Source organism: Macaca thibetana, chromosome 1 (assembly GCF_024542745.1).
Source record: "Macaca thibetana thibetana isolate TM-01 chromosome 1, ASM2454274v1, whole genome shotgun sequence".
Taxonomy (NCBI): Eukaryota; Metazoa; Chordata; class Mammalia; order Primates; family Cercopithecidae; genus Macaca; species Macaca thibetana.
In genome coordinates this window covers 102,248,711-102,272,632 of record NC_065578.1, presented here as the reverse complement: position 1 = coordinate 102,272,632, position 23,922 = coordinate 102,248,711, and the positions used below count along the sequence as shown (strand labels likewise).

Below are 23,922 nucleotides of genomic sequence, written 5' to 3'. Positions count from 1 at the left end.
GTTTATTATGCCATATAAAAATATTCCCTAGATTCGTTTTTGAACATCTACTTACTTACAGCTCAAAAATGCCACTTTTGTTTATATCAAGGTCAAATTTCACAATTTCTTTAACTATATTTTTGGCAATGTCTCTCCAAACTATATCACCTAAGTTTCAGATACCCAATAATTACAAACATTGCTGTCCTCATTAGAAAGAACCAATAGGTGTCTTTGTCAAGAAATCAGAGTAGAGTCCAAGCTCAGGGTTCACTTAACTAGTTATATGATTACAGGAAGACGGTTAACTTCTTTGAGCCAGAGATTCCTCATTTTTAAAACAGATGCTACAATAGCTCTATCAACTACCTGGAATTGTTGTGAGAATAAAATGATAAGATGAAACAAACTGATTGGTAAATTGTAAAGCACTATGTTAATACAAGTTGTTGGTATGATTATCATTTTTATCACATGTAATTAATTTCCTAGTTAATAAAAATACAAATTAGAACAAGGTAAATAATGCATATTTGTATAATAAACTGATTTCTAAAATATGGTAAGTATAATAGTAGAAAACATGAAGTAATGTCTTTTCCAACTTTTATAAATAATTTTCCATCTGAATTTTCAAATGATGATGCTATTATCTAAGTATGTTAATTATTAAGAAAAAATACTAGCAATTATATTTTCTAATATTTTATAGTTTAATCATAAAATAAAAAGATAAAATTATAATTTAATCACCCCTCTGAGAATCCAAAGACAATTTTTTTGTTATCTTTTACTACCCAAAATTGGAAGTAGTAATAGATTATATTTGAGCTTTACAGTACTTAGTACGTATGTCTGCATTTCTTTTATTCTTGTTTTAATAATGTTTTCTTAAATTGTAGGTACAGATAACTACTATAAAGGCAGTATCCATGTGGTTATTTTCAAAAATCTATATATATGAGGGTTTTTTTTTAAAAAGCAAACTAGTTAAAAACATAACATCTTTTTTGAAATTCAGTTAAAAAAAAAATCCTAATCAGATTCAAATTATCTCATCAGTGTTCATAAGACCCCATGTTCTTATAGAACTCTAAGTTAAATTTAAGGGCTTATTCTATGAGAAAATGTCCAAACTTTGGGATAGTGATTATCAAATGTTATTTTGTAAAAAATTATGTGTGTATCCTAATGCAAAGAATTTCTGAACTCATTTTTTTTTTTATTTTGAAATCTTGGTTCAGCACATTTGAAATAAAGCCCAGAGATAACTACAAGAAACACTAGTCTAGGGATTGTATTCTGCCATTTCATTATAATACAGCGAGAAATTTGTGTAGGAAGTTATTATTTATAAAGCATTGTGCCCAATTATGAACACTTAAATAAAAACAGATAACTAAGTAAACATTAAATACATCTAATTTTGAAGTATTTTTTCATCTCATCAATATTTTCTAACGCCAACATCTATGCTTAATATTGGGCCTGGAAATTAGTATCTCAAATAGTGGATACAACTGTTTCTCTTTGGGATCCTAAAATTATCTAAACTCTAAATGTTACTTTAACATAATTTACTAGACTGTAAGAAGCTATTGTTAAATAAGCGATTCTTAAGCCAGTATTGCTTTCTTTAATAACAAAATACTTCTTTTCTTGTGTACTAGGGCTCACCAGGAGAACGTGGGTCAGCAGGTACAGCTGGCCCAATTGGTTTACCAGGGCGCCCGGGACCTCAGGGTCCTCCTGGTCCAGCTGGAGAGAAAGGTGCTCCTGTAAGTAATGTCTAGAAGAAAATATACTACACTGCTACCCTGTACACGTTATTACTTTTTATTCAATAATATTAACTTTTCATACACCACTGTATTCTCTCTGTATATGTGTCTGGCATATAAATACACTGGCTTGTATATATATAATAGAGAAAATTTCAAATTCAATTAAATGAGATGACATTTTCCCACACTTTATGAAACCATAATACCTGTAAGAGAGTTGGATATTATTAATGTAAAAGGCTTCTCATTTTGCTTTAAAAAATAAAAAATAAAAAAAGTTGTGAGTTTTTGATTAAAGCTATACCTTGCTGCTTTACATTAGAAAAGTGTGAACTTTTTACACCTCTTGTAATACAAATTCAACTTCAAGCATTTCCGTAGTCTGTATATGAAACTCATATAAAGTAGCTGCCCTTCTCATGTAATTTGAGCTCTGACCACCAGTGAATGAGACGGGGAACATCTGACCAATTATTTCATCTAATATTTATTGGATTTTAACATTTTATATTTACATGACTATGGACTCTATTCCACTTATTAGATTTAGGTTTCTTTGTTAAGATTTCTTCTCTATTTTTGTTCCTGGTTTTGATGTGATTGTATTTTTAAAAAATAATTCTCTCTTTCTACAAGATTAAAATGCAAACTGTTTCAGTAAATGTAGATAAAAAGTACTGGCTCTGATACACAAAAATATAAGTTTAATATTTTTATATACTGGTAAGTGTTGAGATATAAAATTAAGCTTAAGCTTATATTCAAAAATACTCCTCTATCACTAAGACTTCAGTTTTATCAATTTGATTTGCTTTCGTTATCTATGCATTTTCTCTGATTATTCTGTGATATTATTCCAATGTTTCTGTTTGAGACCATTTTGTGCAGTTTTAACAGAACACTACAGACTGGGTAATTTATAATGAACAAAAATATATTGGCTCATGGTTCTGGTGGATGGAAAGTCCAAGCTAGTGGGGTCACATCTGGTAACGAACTTCTTGACACATCATCCCATCGTAGAAGGACAAAGAGAGGGCGCGAGAGAGAGAGAGAGAGAGAGAGAGAGTAAAAAGAAAACAAATTCCCTTTGTTGTAATGAACCCACTAATGCAATAATGGCATTAATTAATTTCACTTTGCCCTCATGGCCTAATCATTAGGCCCCATTCCCCTGCACTGTTGCATAGGGAATTAAGTTTCCAAAAGATGTTTTTTTGGTGACACATTAAAACTGTAGCAGTTTAAAAATTTAAAAAAAAAATTGTTTCCTGTAATCCATTACCTTTCAGAAAGAGTTAGAGTGTTGGAATGGGCCATGCCACCTGTGGATAGAACTTTTAGGTGACAGAAAAAGCACTTTTAATATGCTGAGAAAATACATTTCATAGTGTACTGTGTACCGGGAGAAGATAGAAAATAGATTCAGGTCCTTTAGTACAAGTTAATTTAAAAATATAGGGAACACGTATTTTGCACAATACACTAAATAATGCATACGGAGAAAATAGGCATAAATTGCTTTTTATACAAATTGAGAATATACTAATTAGATAAGTCAATATTTCTGTGAAGATAATATATTGGATGGTAGGTTTTAAAGTGGATAATTACCTTAGCTTTATGAAGAATAAGTAAATTATTGAAATAAAGATCAGAATATGGAAAAGCATTGAAATTGATAAGAAATTAATTAGGTGAGATAGATGAAAAATTATTGACATTAGCCTTTGTAAGAGCCAGGATTCATGCCTGAGTTTTGTTGGTAATTAGTGATATCATAACTAGGGAAGGGAAAAGGGAATGCCTTACTTACCCATTCTCTTTCAGTTATCCCAGCCAAGGACAACAACTCCAGGATGTTCATTCCTTTTTCTATTAGCCAAAATTAGCTATTTAGAATAACTAAGGGGTAGGCACCGTATTGTTAGCATTATACTTTTGAAGGAGCTGTCTGCTTAGGAACAGTAACATGAAGTGGTAATAAGAGTGTTCAGTGAAAGGAGTTATAGATATATATTCAAAAGTTTAGTAAAAACTGATGGAAATGTTTGGCAAAATGTTATATCTAGCCTTTACTTCTTCCTTTTTCCAAACAAATTTTAGATCTTACCTCTGCTGAGTAGCTTGTGTTATCAAAATGTTATGCAATTATCAGCAGGTTTACACTTGCATTAAAAAAAAAAAAAAGACAAGATGGGGCCTGTGGCAGACAAGCCCTTGGTCCACCTACCTATCAACCCTGCTTCCTGGAATGGAGAAATGTCCTAAGTAACATCCCTATATTAATCAGTTACATTAGAAACTCTGGGAGTGGGTCTGGAAAGCAGGTAAGAAGAAAGGGGCTAAATCCTTCTCCAACTTAATGGCATTAATAGAAAATTTTGATAGGGAAACTGATTCTAATGAAAACTATTAGTTAACTGGATGCAAAGATTACAGATAAGGAGCAATTTTAGCTATGCATCTACTTGGGGACAGTTGTAGAAATTAGAGGAAAAGCTAGATCTAAAACACAATGAAGTCAATGCACTAACTGTAACTGAATTAGGCAATAGTAGCTTGAGATTTTAGGAAAAATATTCTCCAAATACTTATTTACAATTTCTAGCATGTGTGTCTGTGTATAATTGCAGAGAAAATAATTAGTGCCAGAAATGTAAGTCTGGAAGTCATTTAAAATAAGAGTGATGTTTAAAGGCATAGTTTTGGATTACTATGTGATTTAATGTTGAGGGAGAGCAGAAGTCTGGACTCAGTCTTAATGGAGAATTATAATGGGTGTCAGTTTCCAAAGCATCTAATAAGAGAGAGAAATAGTCCACGAGGTTTTTTTTTTGTTTTTTTTTTTGTTTGTGTGTGTGTGTGTGTGTGTGTGTGTGTGTGTATCTCCAGAGGCATGCCATCAAACAGAACAAGAGATAAACGAGTTCCCTTTTGTGGGATGTTGTAAAAGATCGAGAATACAGAAATCCGAAAGACAAAGAAATAAAGAGACTGGGATTTTACCTGCTGGACATTTATAGCTTTAGGTTAATTCTAAATTGATTCAAAAAGAAAAAAAACGGGCTATATAGGAGTGTAAATCACCTCAAGCAAGGCAATGGAACCCATAGAAAAATGAACAGTAGGTGGAAGTACTAGTAAGATTGAATACATTGCCTCATTATTATTATTATTGTGTGGTGCATATATTTATCTACTTGATCAATAATAAGAAAATAGTTGGTGGAAAAGTTAAGGAGTTAAGGAAATGAGAGTAGACTCAAGTTGCCTGCTTGAAGACAACCAGAAGTGGGTTGGGAGCTAGCCCTATCATTTATTTAGTTCATGATTTCGGTTAAGTTATTTGACATCAAAACCTCTGTTTTCTCATCTCTGAAAAGAAGATGGCCGTCTCTGAAAAGAAGATAATCATAGTATTTTGTGAGGACTAGATAAAATTACAGTTCTAAATCATTTTTCAGAATTATGATAAGTGTTCAGAATAATCATTACTATTAGTAGTAGTATTATCATTACCATCAGTGTGTGAACCAGAGTGCCATAAAAAAGGATGAAATAATAAACTGCTAATAAATACATAAATGAGCTGTTGAGGAAGGAGTGATGGATTTTGTGTACTGTAATAAAAGTTGTGGGTGGGAGTATAGGTTAAATATAAGACCATGCCAAATCAAACAAAGGACATGGGGATGTTTAGCTAATTCTATCAATTTTTAAGGGAAGATTTAGTTATTAATGTAAATGGAATGTTAGAAGTGGTGAAATAAAGACCGGCTACTAGGAGAGATGAATGTTTCCAATAGTTGTGTAGACTGCGGGCCAAGAGATATACAATGGAGGAAGAGTTATGTCATCTTGAAGAATTATAAATAGCTAATATAAATTTAGAGTGCTATAGATCTGTTGAATTTCTTCTAACACCACACAGACCAGGTCAGAAGAAATGAATGGCAGGTGATTCCTGGCTAGAGATTATGTGTACTATAACGAAGGCAGAAGAGAATATATCTGCCTTATTTACAGGAAACCTTATACAAAAGGATTGACTTTTAGAGTTTAAGGCTAGCAAGGAAATTCAAATTAAGGGGAGCTATCTGAATCAACTATTGTATTTAATATAGTGAAGTTTACTGTGAATAGCACAGCACATCCTTTGAGTATTGATAGATTTGAAATATCATATTTGTTTGAAGAAGATAAAAGGTCTCCAGAGTGACATCAGGGGTATCCCTCACATAATAATTATGGCACCTTTTTAGAAAATAAGAACATGTGGAACTCAGGCAAGTAATAAATTAGTTAACAATTTAATTTTGCCTTATAGATAGTGTTACTTTTGTTGTCATTAATTAAGTAATGTAGCAACAGTTCCTTAAGTGACTACTCTGGTCCACAGGCCAGAGATATACAAGAGAATGCAAAATCAGACACAGTTCCTACCCTCACATAGTTTACTATCTGATAGGGCAATTTGATAATATGCAAAGAATCGCTAAATACATATATAATGACAAAATCAGGTTACTGATATGAAGGGAATGTAATGGTGTATGTCAGATTATAGTAGAGAGACCTGCTAGCATTGGGGCCTTTTCTTGGACAAGGCGTTGATGGTGAGATGTAAAAGATGAGAAGGAATTAACTGTGCAAAGAGTTCTCATAGGCGCATTCCAGGCCAGAGGAACAAAATGTGCTCAGGCAATGTCACAGGAAAGCACATGGCATCAGATTTAAGGGACTGAAAAAAATGTTTAGAGGGGACTGAGAAAATGTCTAGAAGGGTTGGAATGAAGAGAGCAAGGGTTAGGGGAGGCTAGATGTGTTTGGGCAGGTAGCAGGAGCTAGATCATGGTAGGCTGTACTAAGCCATGAAGTCTTTATCTGAGGAAAAGTAAACAAGTAAATTTACCTAAAAATGTAGGTAACATGATCTGATTGGCTTTCTGGATGCAGTGTGATGAATAGATTGGAAGGAAGTAAGAATACATATGGGGAAAGACAAGAGGTTTTTTTCAGTAGCTCAGAACAAGGATACCAGTATTTTAGAATAAGGTGTCCGTGGTGGAGATAAAGTGAATATATTCAAGAGACAATTAGGAGATAAAATGTACAAAACTAAGTCATTTTAAAGGAACAGGAGATGTTAAGAGAAGTGAGGGAAAGTGGGATCATGCAAAGGCAAAATCCTAATGACTTGTAGATTCCCAGCTTGTATAACAGAAGGACAGAAAGGACCTCTGAATGCAATCAATAATATTGTCTTGTGCAAAACTGATGAAATTTTGACTTTTAGAAAATAATTTATTTTCAACTATGAAAAGATGTTTTATTGGAAACAGAAGTTGAGTTCATTATCGAGTCACTTTTTAAAAGATTACACAGTATAGGTCAATTTAAACATGAAAATAATGCCATTTTCAAAAACCAGGAGAACCAAAACAAACACTTAAAAGTAAGAAAGTTACATATGAAACATGTAAAGCATATGGCAAAGTTGGACATATGAGCAAGTGCATTTTTTGATTTCTAAAGCCTAATACTCATTGCACAGCTATGTCAGTGGCACAAAGGAAGGGGAGTAGAGGCTCAACAAAGTTTTACAAACGTAAGGAATCTGATTTGTCAATATGTAATAATTGCATGTTTGAAAGAAAAATTCTAAGTTGGGTCCTAATTATTTTTGTGGATCATAGCCTAAGATTTATAAGTTGCTTTAAAAGAATAATATTCCTAGTCACAAATAAAGGTAGGAATCATGTATCATTTATTCTTTAAACATTTTTCTAAAAAACATTAAACAATATCCTTGTCAAATATAGAAGCTAGATTATTACTCCTGTAGCTGCACTTCAAAACTGTAAAACTAATGATCTTTGGATATTCAATACAGGGAGAAAAAGGTCCCCAAGGGCCTGCAGGGAGAGATGGAGTTCAAGGTCCTGTTGGTCTCCCAGGGCCAGCTGGTCCTGCTGGCTCTCCTGGGGAAGACGGAGACAAGGTTGGTATTCGTTATCCATGTTAGTAGATCCTGTGAAAAAGCTTAATTTTTGTTAAGAATTCTAGATAATTCTAATCTTTATGATTAGGCTCCAGGTGGATGGTTACCTTTTTCAAAGTTTCACACACATTTTCATATGCTCAAAAGTTTTATTTAAGAGGTTCAGAATTAGTATCTGTTCCATAAAAGAGTATGTGATATATAAACAGAAGAATCAATTAAAAGAACAGTGGTAGTGAGAAAAAATAGTAGATGCCAAAATTTATTTATTTTTAAGAATATCTTTCTGAAATGAATATAAAATAAAAACATTAATTACATGTATATGATTAGCCCTCATGTCTTGCATATTGCACAATAAGACTGAAGAATGAGCTACATGTTTAGTTGATAATCCTGTTATCAGGTACCAACATGTGAGTACAGACTCTAAGCTCCTAATTCCAAATGTATGGCTGTGTGTTAAATGTTTCGATTGAATATATTATTATATTATTTAAAAATATTATTTAAAAATTTGTAAACCGGCACTCTGATAATGTGCATCATTTTAGCATTTGGAAAATTAGCAGAAGTAGTTTTGCTGTTATTTTGTTTTTATTTTTATTTTTTACTTTTTTGAGAGACGGAGTCTTGCTTTGTCGCCCAGGCTGAAGTGCAGTGGCGCAACAGGGCTTACTGCAGCCTCCAACTCCTGGGCTCAAGTGATCCTTCCACCTCAGCTTCCCAAGTAGCTGAGACTATAGGCATGCTTCACCATGTGCAGCTAACTTTTTTAAAACATTTATTTTTGGACAGGGTCTCACTCTGCTTCCAGGCTGGTCTCAAACTCCTCGGCCAAATCTTTCTCAACCTCCCAAAACCCTGGGATTACAGGCATGAGACCCAGCACCTGGCTAGTAAAGTAATTTTTGATTAATGTGTAATTATAGATTTTATAAATCAGTGTACTTCCATTATCAGTTTATACAGGTAATATTTGAGACACAATTGAATTTTTAAGTTATAATTCAGTTGTAGTATTCTTTGAAGTTAAATTGACTTGTCTGTTAACATTAGTCAACACTAGAAAGCTAGAAGCAGAGGGAACCCAAGATTTTCCATTTTAAACAGTGACAGTACACACTAGCATGTCATTATATTAAAGGTAAAACTTAACTGATGATAATTAAGACAATGAAATAGCATGTTAGAGATACACTGTAAATCAAATCTTTCAATTTCAGGGTGAAATTGGTGAACCGGGACAAAAAGGCAGCAAGGGTGACAAAGGAGAAAATGTGAGTTTCCTACTTTTTATTGAGAGAACATTATTTATTTAACACCTTTTCCTATTTACCATTGATATTTTTATATCGTACTACTTAAATCGTACTAGCCAAAACTTATAATACCAATACTACGTTACCTCTGCAGTTACATAATTCTATAATTTTATATATTTGTGATGTTTTCTATTTCTGTGATTAAGTAAAGTATGATGATTGTAGGCCATTATTTATAACTCTGCTATAACAAATGAAAGAGTAACATAATGAAATAGTCTTTTTTGTAAGATTATGAGAAATTATATATACATATATTTACCAAAATTAATAGCATTACTATGTTTTACATGTATACAAATTGGTAGCTCATTCCAATATATTAGAAGCACTTATTTTAAAATTTTTCCTTTAAATCATAAAACTTCAAAATAATTTTCGTTGCCCATTCAAATGGTATGTTCACTCTTGTCTTTATGATGTTTTTCTTTGGTCATTACCAGTTTACATTATCTTTAAAGTATGTATTTAAACATGTTCCTACTTCTTAAATGAACTATATTGGATGATGATACTGTCACGTGCTTCAGCACTTCCTTACTAATTTATACTTTCTAAAGAATATCTGTGGACATTATTTTCTAAGTTCTTTATTTTCACTTTTTTCCCCCTTTAAGTGTTCATATATTTGCTCTCCAATAGAAACATAAATTGGGGGAGTACAGAGATACGTCCTTCAAGTATTTTTTTTCACCTAGTATAGAAGTTTATACATTATCACCAGCAATTTTATTCTAACAGACCAGTCTGGTTCCATTTTGTGATCCATCAGTCTGATGCTTTTAGGGTTGGAATTACTGCCTACGTTAATACATAACTGAAAGAAGTTTTTATTAGAATTGATTGAATCCCAAACTGAAGAGTTACTGAAATCCTATGAGACGAATTTTTCTAACTAAAAAGAAAACTCTAGAATTAAAAGAGAAAAATCTTGCAGTAATAATTGTAGTATTTAATGCATAATAGGCTCTGGATTCATTTTTATATGTAGTATAACAAAACATCAACAAATAGGTGATAGCACTGATACTCTGGATCCGTACTGTAAAATTATGACAAGAAATTGTGTACAGAAAACCGGCTGCATATGTTTGGTGCAGTTAGTATTGACTGTAAATTTACAAAATGTATTTTGGTGTCTGCCTTAGTCTGTTTTGTTTTGCTATAAAGGAATACCCAAGGCTGGATAATTTAAAAGTAAGATAAGGTTATTTGGCTTACAGTTCAGCAGGTTGTGCAAAGAAACCTGGGGCTGGCATCTGGTTGGCTTATGGTGAGCAGGCTTTTGTACTGTGTCAAAACATGGCAGAGAACTTAAAAGGGGAAGCAGGCCTGAACAAAGACGGACCAAACCCCACAGGAGTGCTGACTTTAAAACAACCCTCTTTCATGGGAACTAATTCATTCCTTCAAGTACCAATTCAATCTCCCCAGAGCAAGAACTCAATCACTATGCAGCTATTCCTTATGGATCCACCTTAAGAACCCAAACCCCTCCCATTAGGCTCCACCTTCAACATTGGGAATTAGATTTCAACATGAGGTTCAGTGGGGACAAACCATATGCAAATGATAGCAGTAAATTACTTTAGATTCCATTTAGATTTCTTAATGATAAATAAATACTATTGATTTAATTAGACTACCTTATACACTTGACAGAAGCCACATTTTTAAAAGTTTTATTTACTCCTTAAAAGCTATGCTAAAATGACTGAATGGCCATTATTTGGGCCAGCAAATCTCAAACAGTTTTCCTCAGGCCCCTCGCATACTCTGAAAGGTTTTTGAGGAGCCCAAAAAGCTTTTGTTTATATGGGTTACTATAATATGAATGAAAACTTATATATTTAAAATATTTAGTGATTGATTTATTTAAAATTAAGAATAAGAAGCCCAAAGCACTTTTAATAAAAAAAGCTATATTTTTCCAAATAAAAATATATAGTCCCAAGAGTAGCATTGTTACATTTTTTTTGTCTAGCTTAATAGAAGAAGCTATATTCTCATATCTAGTTCAGCCTGTGGTAACATGTTTTGGTTGAAAGCATGAAGAAAATCTAGGCTCACATAAATTATGTAGTTATAAAAGGGAGGAGCATTTTCAGTAACTTTTCAGATAATTTTGAATATTCTTTGATTTTACATAGGAATTTTATAAGTGGTAGTTTTTCTTAAAGGTCAATTGCAAAACAGAATTTGAAACAAAAACAGTGAACTTTTTGTGCTATTACTTTATATTCCACTGCTCTATCTTGCACGTTGATGACTATGTTTCATACATAATTTTGTAATACCCTTCATTGATAATTTGGAAATTATTAGTTTCCTGGGTACGATCCTCAAAGTATTGACACAATTCTTTATGCAATATCAATATCATAGGAAAATACTTTCAGATTGGGAAGATGTAAAGCCTGCAATGGCAGATGAAAGATTTCCAAAATTCTAATTTTTGTTTTAAAGTTTAAATGTTATTGATGGTCAATACTGTCAGTTGTTTTCTTTGAAATCCAAGGCTTCCTTTATATTGAATAACATCTGCCAAAATCATACTTATTATTTATAATCGCTGTTATTATTTATAACTGATTATTTATAATCACATTTATTATTTATAACTGTGATTATAAATAATCATAGTTTTTCTGTCAGCTGCTCTTTCAAGTAAAAATAGTGCTCCATGTAAAATTTAGTGTTCCATGTAAAAGTTCCGCCGGCATTTCAAACTATAATCCAAGTGTTTTTTTTTTTTTCTTTGAGACAAGCACTGTACTGCAGTATGAGGCAAAAATAATTTATGTATGTCTTCAATTTGTCAAACAAATATGAAAAGACACATATTCAAGGTCAATATTTAATAATATTAATAACTACCAAAGCCTCATCAATACAATTACATCCATAACATTCTTGGGTGGAACAGCCATTTTTATGTTGACTGAGAGTATATCATGATAAAACGCAATTACTACTTTTACAAATGGTAGCTACCAACATGATTAGCACTGAGTTACCAGCAATTTTATTCACCACAGATTTTTACATCATTAGTGTAAAAGTCTATATAGTATAAAGGACAAATAATGCCTTACTGTTGTTATAAGAAGAGTTATGAACTAGCAGAATCCTAAAAGGATATGAAGAACTCCCAGTGGCCCATGAACCAGATTTTCAGAATCTTGCTTTAATAGTTCCCCCACAAGTAGTAGTTATGATACAGAACAAAACAGTTCAATGATACTTTTATTTCTTTAATGCCTGAGCTTTTTCTATTACCTGACCAGTTACTAATGTAAGAAAATGAGACACTGAAGAAATAGCTATGCATGTAAGACTCATAATGCCTTTTGAAAACTACTGCTCAAAATAAGAGATCCTGGTGTACTTAATATGTAACAATTAGTTTACATGTGTATGCATATGTGAAAATTCCAAATTTTCATATATCACTACATTCTATCTGTATAGAACCTTCAGAATTCTGATGTTTACTCAGAAGATAGTATTCAAATTTTTCATGAGCCCTTTCCTAATCATATTTATCTCATTAAAGAAATCTGATACTTTGAAAATTTTCAAATGTGAATCTTACAACTTGATTTCTGTTAACATAGAAATCTATCTTGAATATTACAGATAAGAGTGCTTTCAATATGTGTCAACTTAAAATTGATTTCAAATGTGAAAGTTTGAGTATCAAGAAGTAAAATAAATAATGATTGCACTAAATGCAAAAGAGTTCTATGAGATGCTTCTTTTTTTCCAAAGGAGTGCAGAAATATTTGATCTTGGTAGGCTAAATGTTCTGTTTCATATAGCTGAGGCTCTTCTGGCTTCACTTTATAAATTACTAATTTTTATCTCACTGCAGGGTCCTCCTGGTCCCCCAGGTCTTCAAGGACCAGTTGGTGCCCCTGGAATTGCTGTAAGTATTCCACATTGTTCCATAAATCTAAATCCTTACAGCTCCCTGGTTAAATTTATATACTGTCCCATAACCAGTCAATTTTGGGGGGTAATAAGTTTTGTTTGTATGTTTCACATTAAATCGAATTTAAATGATCAAATGTAGCTAGCCAAGCTGATTCTTAGAAACAAAACATATTGTAACTTCATTTGAAAATAAGTAATAATTTGTTGAGAATTCCTTAATATGTAATAATTCAGAAAATTATTTCCATTATGAGACAGCTTTTGCTTCTCTTGGTATACAGGATCAAATCAAAATCAGTCATAATCCAGAAGCAAAGCAAGCAAGCAAGCAAAACAAACAATAACATATTGAAGCAGATAATGGGAATTTAGTCTACTTTTTACTTGGTTATTCTTAAATACATCTGCTTTGGTTAAATTGGAAATGGTCACATTTTTTGTAATGACCCATATAATAATGATTTTTTTCTAGTTTGGGACAATTTTTCTTTCTCTTCTCTAGGGAGGTGATGGTGAACCGGGTCCTAGAGGACAGCAGGGGATGTTTGGGCAAAAAGGTGATGAGGGTGCCAGAGGCTTCCCTGGACCTCCTGGTCCAATAGGTCTTCAGGTAAGATGCCCCTGTCATTGTTTACTCCATCATTTCTACCTACTTCTCACCAGGCTTTCTGATGGATGTAAAACAAAATATTTTTTTTCTTTGTTCTACATAAGAACTTGAGAATAATGTTTATTCATAAAGATTATTTTATTTAAATGTGTAACTGAACTTGAAATCCTTGTTATCATGTTTGATTAATTCTCCTGAACGTGTATCAGGGCTGGTTCCTAATTCTGGAGTATTTTTAGCCCCACTTTAATTATTACACCTCCTTTCTTCACTCCTATTTTGTTTGGAAAATGAACTACAGCTTTACCTAAATCTGATACTTAAAAGTAAGGTATTAGGATTCTTTCATACGACTCATAAGAAGATAAGTTAGTATTTCAGACTGATAGCAATAGGAGGCACACAAATTCCTAGGGAGACAGGGATGGATCCCTGGAGAAATTCAACCTATGACTCTTACTTTCAAGATGGCTAAAAAAAATTAGAAGCATTTCTCAAAGAAATGGGATCCTGCCAATAGCAACTGCCAACAGCACATGTTAAACAATAATAGGTAAACAAATTAACAGTCGATCATTTAAGATAAATTATTATTATTTTAAAATTATAATTTAAACTTTATGAAGCATATCCAGGAAAAGAAGTATTAAATTGTAGAACACTAAAGGCTGAGAGAATGCTATTCAAATATATCTTACAATTGGACTCTTAGACAAAATGTTCCAGAGCGGACATCTTCTATTCTAGGTTGTTTTTTACTTTGCACGTGATGTTCACTGCTTCCTACGAACTTTGGAAGCATTGAGCTTTTTTCTTCCTCTTGCTTATTCTCTCTCTTCCTAGTGATCCACGCAAAGGTTGTAACATTTTGTCTTAAATGATATTGAGGAACCACATGAGGATAACTTATGGTATATTATTAGTATTAGAAATGGTAAATTAAGTCATCTAGTTCACTGAACCTAGAAATTTGTGAAGTTGTAGAAAAGTATATGTAAATTGAATTTATATAAACAGTTTATATCTTCATTTTTATAAGTATAATTATACAATTACTGTTTTTTGATATTAGATAGCTTATTATATGCATAATTACACAAATTACATTATAAACACAGTATAATGAACTATTACTGTTAAAACACTCAATGGATGTTTATCAGATAACATGATTTTTTAATTGTCTCATTTTATTTTAAGGTCAAAATAATTCTTTTTAAACTTGGAAAGTGAAAAAATTTTACTTTCATACTTGTCATGTTTAACTCAGTTATACTTGTTAGACAATTATACATAAACAGTGATAAGTACCACATATCAATATGTGTAAGAAGCACACATATTTGAAAACAACAGGACATTACAATTAGATTGCCAATGGATATTTATTTTCTTTTTTTGCATTTGACTAATTAGTCTGAATCCTATAAAACCATAATTTAGAAACAGTTCTCATGATTAAAGAAGGTGTCTTGTAGATTATATTTATAAAATATTCAATACAATTATCATCTTCATTTCCACAAAGTAAGAAATGTGCTTTTTGAGGGTGACTCAAGAAATCAATTCATTACAATTGTGATTATATTTTCCCACAGCTACTTCTTTAAATCAGGAAATTGGATGATGCTAATGTAATTAACATGTTCACAATTGCATCTGCCTCCTTTAATTGAGTCTTCGTGGCAGAATAGATATTAGCAATTATAATAGACATAAAATAATCTAACATTCAGATTAAATGTCTTGATTTTTCAATTTGATGTTTACTATCATCTGCATATGAAGGATATACACACATACATATATATGGAGGGAGAGAGAGTGTGCGTTCTTGGTCTAACTTCATTTTCGACTCATCATTTAAGTGGCAATGATTTTAAATTGACAGACCTTAAAACAGAAACTCTCCATGCATAAATTACCTCCTTGGAGAAAGGTAGGACATTTCATGAGAACTGATTAACCCTAGAGTGCCTTTCAGCGTGTTTAGTTCCATGCAACAAGAGATTTTGACTCATTATGTCTCCACTGATTGTAATAATGAGAATTTTCTGTCTTAATCAATATAAACTATGATCTAACTTAATTAAAAAGAAATAATTTTTTTTCTATTGTGATATTTTTATTGAATTAATTGGAATAATTATATGCATTAAAAAGATGAAAATGTACAACTGAGTTTGTAATAAAAATAAAACTGTGAACTAATATTGACATACCTTTTAATTTGGGGATACTAAATTAGATGAGCCCTATCCTAAAGGGTGTGAAAACCAGGATAGAAAATAAGGAATGTGATTTTTAATTTATTGTGTTTTTGGAAACTTAATTATGTTTAAGTTGTGGTATATGCTATTTAAGAAAATGGTGTTAAAGTGAAATATTTATTTCAACTGTGTTAAAATATGCATGCATGTTTAAGAATTTAAGTTTATGTGTTTCATCGAATTAAGAATTTGAATTTCTGAAATAGACTGACTTAGAACCTAAAATTTTTTGCAATCACCTACAAGTAATTTTTAGGTCAATAGGATCTGAGAAATACTACCTGTCTTTTTCTTCCAGAAACTTCACTTATAATTCTAGAAACAATCATCAGATGGTAGTAACAGTTTGGGGAGTACATATAGCAGTCTCTTTTCTTAGACATCTTACTGACATTTGAGAAAAAAATAAATGAAATTCTGGTACATATTTTTTGTTACAAATTCGTAACTAAGATTTCTTTATAAAAATGAATATATGCCACAATTAAACAAATATATAAATACATCCAGTAAAGTACCCTCTTTAAAAACTGAAAATCACGTGGATATAGTAGGTTATAAAAACAATTTTGTACATTACCAACATTAAAAAATTAAATAGAACAGAATAAAGTAAAATAGAATGAAAATATCAAAGGCTATCATCTGTGCGCAAAAGGCTAAGTACTGCTTTTTGAAACTCATATTTCAGCTACTTTACATGTGCATGGTTAGGGAGCATTAAGTAAAATGTATTTTTCACAGTAGCTCACAGTCAAATAATATTCAGCAATTGCAGTGCAGTGTCAAGAAGTCAGTAATATCACTAAAGTACTAGCAGTTATTTAGAACTTTTACATGGTTTGTATTTTTTTGTCTAAAATAGATTACACCTAAAATATTATTATATAAACATTAAAAATTACGTATTGCATATATGACATGTATTAATATATAATTATACTCTTAAAACATTAAAAAATGAAAAAAATCCATAATCCTACAATATTAGAAATGATTACTATGTTTGCTATTTCTGTCTGATAATTAGCGTGCCTATTCTAGATACATATTTTACAGTTAAAGTTATACCATCCATATTCATTTTTATTTTTTATTTACTGTATATATTATTCATGTTTAGAGTATTAGTATCACATTAATAGTCACATAACATTCCACTACTTTATATAATTGAATTTCTTTAGTTCTTTTTTCTAAGATTAAACTTCTGGAATGACAGAATTTTTAATATCATAGCTACTGTTAGCAAGAAATATTTTATTCAATGTAGCTATCCTTGTTAGGTTATTTTCTTAGAATTCATTCATTCAACAAACATTTTAATTTTTGATTGCTCCTCTGCTAGTTCCTAAACAGTTGACACCTAAAAGATCACTGATGAATGCATGCCCCAAAGTAGTTCATGACTGTAAATATACACAAAAGTGACATAAGAAAATTTATAAATGTAAAATTGATGTATGTACCAAGTATTGTTGTGACATGAAAGAGGAAATAAAAATAATCTTCATGGAATAATTCTTTGAATGATCAAGTAAGTGGTCAAGAAGTAGAATAATTTTTCCATAAAGAAATAGATAGATTTTTCCATAAAGAAATAGAAATTTGAGTGCAATCTTTCTGTCTTCCTTTATACCGTAACACAGAGCTTCTCCTAAATAGCAGTTACAGTGCAATTGAATGCAATGGAAATGGATTTGAAAGATTTTTTTTTTTTTCCTGTCGCCCAGGCTGGAGTGCAGTGGCACAATCTCGGCTCACTGCAAGTTCTGCCTCCCGGGTTCACAGCATTCTCCTGTCTCATCCTCCCTAGTAGCTGGGACTACAGGTGCCTGACACTACGCCCGGCTATTTTTATTTTTATTTTTTTTCCTGTATTTTTAGTCGAGATGGGGTTTCACTGGTGTTAGCCAGGATGGTCTCAATCTCCTGACCTCGTGATCCGCCCGCCTCAGCCTCCCAACGTGCTGGGATTACAGGCGTGAGCCACCGCTCCCGACCCGAAAGAGTTTTTAAAAGTATAATATACTAGGTTTCATGAGCTCAATGATTTGTAAGATTCAGAAATTGAATTAACAGTTTCAAGAATTCAGAAGATATTTATAACCTTTGAAATATATTAGAATATTTATTTTACCAAACTGGTACCTAACTATAAAAACCTCATGTTCTAAAATATTTTGGGCCAAGAGTTTCCAGAAATCTGTACCAGAGAAGTTCTGTATATTATTTGTACAGGACTGAGCAAATGGTTGGGCATTCATAAATTCCCAGATCAAATTATATATTTAGTTATTGTAACTAAAAATAAACAATATAATATTATACAAAAAATAAATGTTATTTGTAAATGTAGGTGTAAGATTTTATTACATGTGGTCAACACTTGTATAGTAGGTGTTTTAACAGATGTTAGTATCTGAATCTTCATTTCCATGTACTTATTGAACTTTATACTTGATTTTATCTTAGAAATTGATCAAACGTGTCTTTTTAAATACATGAGTGATTTTTATTATTTTTCTATTATATTTTCTTAGGGTCTGCCAGGCCCACCTGGTGAAAAAGGTGAAAATGGGGATGTTGGTCCCATGGTAAGTTTTTATTTTTTGGTGTTTGATGGGTATATGTCAGATGTATGGCAGTCACTGCTTTGTAAATTATTATGTGTTCTTTCATTACTATGTATATATTATTGAGGTGTATATAAACAACTGCCATGCTTTAGTTGTTTCTTAGTCTGTAGCTCAGGATTTTTATTTGGAGCAGGTAAAGAATAGGTGATATTCACTCAAGATTTAGATAATTAGCAATTTATACAGAATCAAAAATTAACTGTACTTTGAAACAAATTCTTAATTTAATAAGCAATTATGTCTTAATTAGAATGCTATGACTTATAATTATTTGCATTTATTGATTCTGGCTCTCTAAGACCTGAATTGAAAATTTGAAATGCATATAATTGTTTATGTAACACTACCTTAGATAAGAAAATAATTAGCAAAGGTAATTGAAATCCATAATGAAATGTGATGACTGCATGTCTTAAGTGTCCCTTTCCTTCAACATTGCCCCCAGTTTTCACTTCCTTCAGAATACACATTTTGAAATTTTAACACTTTTCTGTTAGGTTTTATTCTCCTTAGGAATTACACTCAAATCTATTATATTCTTTGAAATGATCTGTATCATCATTAATAAAATTAGATATAAGAAATGCCTAAAAAAACTTTGCTGATTCAAATAACTGGTTAATAGTTCCAAGAGGTATCAGATATTTTCCAGATATGGTTATCATGGTTCTGTGAATCATTGATATATTCTTCCTGATTACACAGTAATAGATAATAACAGAAAAGCTTTTCAACCATGGCATTAGAATAAACTGAAATCTTTTAAAAATACTAGTGTCCTGTGAAATGTACTAATGTGCAGTGAAAAACACTTGCTATAGAGACTATTTCAATCACAACCTTGAGGTAGGAGGTTCTGTCATCAGTATTTTATATAAAGTGTTCCAAGTTAATTTTACTACACTGTCTGGAGAAAGAATCTTTGTTTTACAATGAAATTAAATAATTATTCTTATTTCTAATTCTAGCATATAGAACCTAGGAGTTGACATAGAAAAAGCTAAAAATACGTATCCACAAAAAATACTTTTATTGAGTTAATGAATTCTAAATCTACTCAAGCACCATTTCTTTTTCCAACTTTACATTCTCTTTATGTTGTAACATATTCTAGAATGAAATATATCTAATTATATTGTGAACATATTATACTAGACAGTAGCAATAGACTTTCTTGACCCATTTTCTAATCAAATTATTTCTCCTGAAATCCTAATTTCCTCATAGCTATGTGTAAAGGCTCATTTGCTAACATGATGTTGTATCCATCAGGGATGACTTATAACCCTGATATGCTTCACTAACTATAGTTTTTACAGGCTTAAACTTCTTTTAGTTTTTTAGTCATAAAATGAAAATGTTGGAAACACATTTGAATTTGGTCTTTGTAAACCTCAATATTTCTCTCTTATAGGGTCCACCTGGTCCTCCAGGCCCAAGAGGCCCTCAAGGTCCCAATGGAGCTGACGTAAGAACTCTGAAATATATGTTAGTTACTTTGAAGTTATATAGATATTGTTATTTTATAGCAGATGCTCTCTGTGAGTTATAATGCAGATAATCACACTATTGTTTAATATTAAGTGGTTAAGAACTCAAGGGTCACCTATTCACTCCACTTCATTATGTAACACAATAAATGGAATTTATAGTGACCAAATCATGGTAAATATAACATAGGTACACCTTTTCCATTCAATATATATTTACTGTGACTGTGAAATGTTATAATGTTGTGTATATTATAATTACCACATCATGGTAATTATAATACCATGTTCAAACCAACATACTTAGACTGTGCCTTGCATATGATAACTCTTATGCCCTTGTTAACACTGGCTTTCATCTAAAAGCTTTGCATTTTGTATTTTCAGTCTATATAACGTTACAGCAATATGTGCATGATACGTGCACCCTTTATCACGTAAAATGTTTTAATTGTATAAAGATGATATTTTCCAAGCTTAAAAATTATTTTAGTATTATAAGATTTTGAAATATAATGCCATATTTATCTTACTGTTACCATTAACGGATCTATGGCTTTGACAGTATTTTTCCTTCTGGCCAACTTTTCACAACGAAATCTATGTTTTCTTCATGTCTCTGGTCTTCATTTTCTTCATTCTTCTTTAATACCTGCTTTAAATTCTGGCAGGCCAGAACTGAGAAAAAAAATAGACTAGAAATGGAGGAACTAAAAGAGTTTGTAGATTTTAATTCTTCTTAGGTAATTTAAAAGCTAAAAGATGTTATAAGGGGTTTGTTTCTTGCCTGGATTATGTAATTCGTAACCAGGGTCATAATTTTGATTCACTACAAAATCACTGCCTAAAACCAATCTAACTATTCTGTTGGCAATGAGATTGAAATTATGCTTCAGGAATGAACCAGAGTGTGAAAGTCTCCTGCTTTATCTTCAAAATTATAGTGAATTTGAAAATCAGTGTAATATATTAAATTATTTGCTATCCAGCACATTTGACAACTCTATTAAGTATCATTTAGTCTCATTCTTTAAATGACTAAGAATACTCATGCATCTATTTCTCTCTTTTTTGAGAACAACTAGATACATGTTTACAAATTCATTATTTTAATAAGAATATGGATAATTGCATTCCTTTTTCTACACTGCAGGGACCACAAGGACCCCCAGGATCTGTTGGTTCAGTTGGTGGTGTTGGAGAAAAGGTAAATCTATTAGTGACACACAGTTTGAAACAGCATTAATTAAGAACTTTAATAATATTGGGTAGTAGTTTAAGTGCTTCGAGTATGAGTGTTTGTAAGCCTTTTACATAGTTATATGATTCACATATCATCTAGTAGTTTCAAAAATTAAAGTTGACATGATTTTGAAATATGTTTTGATTGCCAGTTATTATATTGAATGAGTGCAGATATTATTTTCTTTAATCTAAGCAGGAACCTCATAATTATGGTGTCATTATTATCTACATTTATAAGCTGAGAAAGCTGAGCCCTAGAGGATTCCTGTAATTTCATCAAAGTTTTTCCTTAGAAGGTGACTAAGCTAGGATACACTGCAGTCCACGAATGTCTAGTCATACTCAGTACTCAAAATAGAAGAGATTGGTTGATGTAACTGACTTAAAGGGAAAAAGGAATCTTTCAAACCGCAAAGGAATTAATCATTCATTTTGTTACATTTTGAGTTATATTTTCATTACTAATACTCTGACCTATCTTTGTCACTTTTCAAAATAGTTGGCATGAGCCACAATATCTGGGCTCAGAATAGCTTTTTTTTTTTTCTTGTGAACATGATTTTGTTTAAAAAATCTGCTCTTCCTTTTATAAAAATGTCAAAATGATCCATTGATTTCTTGTTTAAGCATTCATGCTCACTTGTTAATAGAATTTTCAAGAAAATTATTGGTATTTGCTTGTTTTAAAAAATAAACTACCCATTTTCAGAAAGGAAAGAACTATATTTATAACATCACATATTATGCAGTGAAAACACTAAAGATTTCCTTAATTTGCTAGTTATTAAAGGATATCCGTAGTGTAGACTTACCCTATTCTTAAAAATGATTCCCTTCTTGGTCTCAAGTTTTTTCATGTATTTTATATTATACTTAAATTGATTTCTTTTAATTAAAGCATTTAATTCTCAGAACAAATATAATATGATTAGATTATGTTACTATATTTTGATGTTTACTTCAGCTCAACGCTTGTATTCTAGTATTTTAATTATAATCAATGTTATTTGATTAAGATAATTTTTAACTCGTTATCTAATTCTTACTGCATTCTTTGATTGACTGCCTTTTTTTAATATTCTTAAATTTAAAGTTGTGTGTTGAAACTGTTCTGGTAGTTGGGGTTGAAATTGAAAACACATTTTTTACTCCATTCAGTTGTCCTAGAAAACATTTTTCATGGTGCTTAGGTTCCTATGGGAGACCACTGGTCTCTGAGGATATCATCATGGTAGACAAAAGACCCCAAGGCACACACCTTTTCCTCTTTGCATCATCTCCTTTCGGCTCTAATGCTGACTCAATTGTTGTGGGAGCTAGTCTCTAGGATTACTAGCTTTTACTGACTTGTTTCCTAAAGATTTTGAATGCAGAGGGAAAGCTCTCATTATTTCAGCGATACTCTTGAAAATAGGCATGAATGCCAGATGTTTAGAGTTCTGAGAAACTTCCTTCCACATTGTTTCCATTTAATTTAAAGCCTACGTATATTATGGTAATACTTTGCCAACTTTGACTCTTATGAGAATAATTCAGTCAATCTGAATCATTTTGAATCAATCCGAGTCAAAATGTGTTACAATAAAAAACACAGTTTTAATTTTGCTCCTTTCTTTTGCATTTTTTTTATGTGATAGAGAACAGGATAGAAGTAGAATTCTAACCTTCGTTTTCTTGTTGTTGTTTTTTTTAATCAAGGATAATATAATTTCTAATAGATTACAAATTTCTAACATCAGCTTTGATTCTGGCTGAATGTATACCCATTTCTATATTGAAAAATTTATTTCCAGTCACTGACAATGAAGAATTAAAATAGTATATTTTAGTCATGTTGCATTTTGTTTAAATATATTTAACCTGTTCTTCATGTACTGTATAATTGCTATAAGTAGCTTTGGCACTTCAATAATTTTGTCAATACTTGGAAATATGTCAGGATATTTTCTTAAGGTTTATACATATTTTATAATTTTGTACATACAGAGTAATTTGTTGTTTTTTCTAAAAGGATATGTACCTAAACACGTGTGTTATGTAATGAGGTAAATAGTTACACAATAAGAAATGATGACTTCATAACCTAACATCTCCTTCATATACCAGTGCTCTATCATAAAACTTATATTAAATATTATTCTTCAGAATGGTTTGTAGCATTGTGATACTAGATATATAGACTTAATTTATATAATATTAGTCTTATTGCCATGGTTTATTGATTTGTGATTTTGTCCCACCTTCCTTAAAATATTTTAAATGAAACATTTTAGATAAATTTTAAATTTCATTTTAACTAATTGTCATTTTACATTGTGCACACTTGGATCTAACATCCAAAATGGTAGTTTTCTTATATTTTGGACAAATGAATATTAATATATTATTCTTAAAATGAAGAGACTTTGTAGTAAAAAGCTCATACTTTTAAAATTTTTCTAATGTTTTAATTTTTTATCACCTCAAGCATTTATCACTAGAAAGCACATACTTAAATTCTAAGATTATTTAAACCTATCTTTTCACTGCATATCATTTCACTCATTTAATAAAAAGAAAAAAGAAAATAATCTTTTCATAATATCCATAAATTTAACTTTATAGTTGATAAGAATGAAAAGAGAACAACAAAACTTA

The 23,922-nt window shown here is 31.3% G+C and overlaps 1 protein-coding gene across 2 annotated transcripts in view; it reads left to right on the top strand.

The window, feature by feature from the left end:
• Positions 1-23,922, top strand: part of COL11A1 (collagen type XI alpha 1 chain) — a 219,223-nt gene that overhangs the window by 156,241 nt on the left and 39,060 nt on the right. For both annotated transcript variants that reach the window (XM_050778638.1, XM_050778648.1), the window contains 8 exons: positions 1,653-1,760; positions 7,663-7,770; positions 8,997-9,050; positions 12,970-13,023; positions 13,534-13,641; positions 18,455-18,508; positions 19,965-20,018; positions 21,194-21,247. In XM_050778638.1, coding sequence (XP_050634595.1) covers positions 1,653-1,760; positions 7,663-7,770; positions 8,997-9,050; positions 12,970-13,023; positions 13,534-13,641; positions 18,455-18,508; positions 19,965-20,018; positions 21,194-21,247 — 594 coding nt within the window. The remainder of the gene's footprint in view (positions 1-1,652; positions 1,761-7,662; positions 7,771-8,996; positions 9,051-12,969; positions 13,024-13,533; positions 13,642-18,454; positions 18,509-19,964; positions 20,019-21,193; positions 21,248-23,922) is intronic.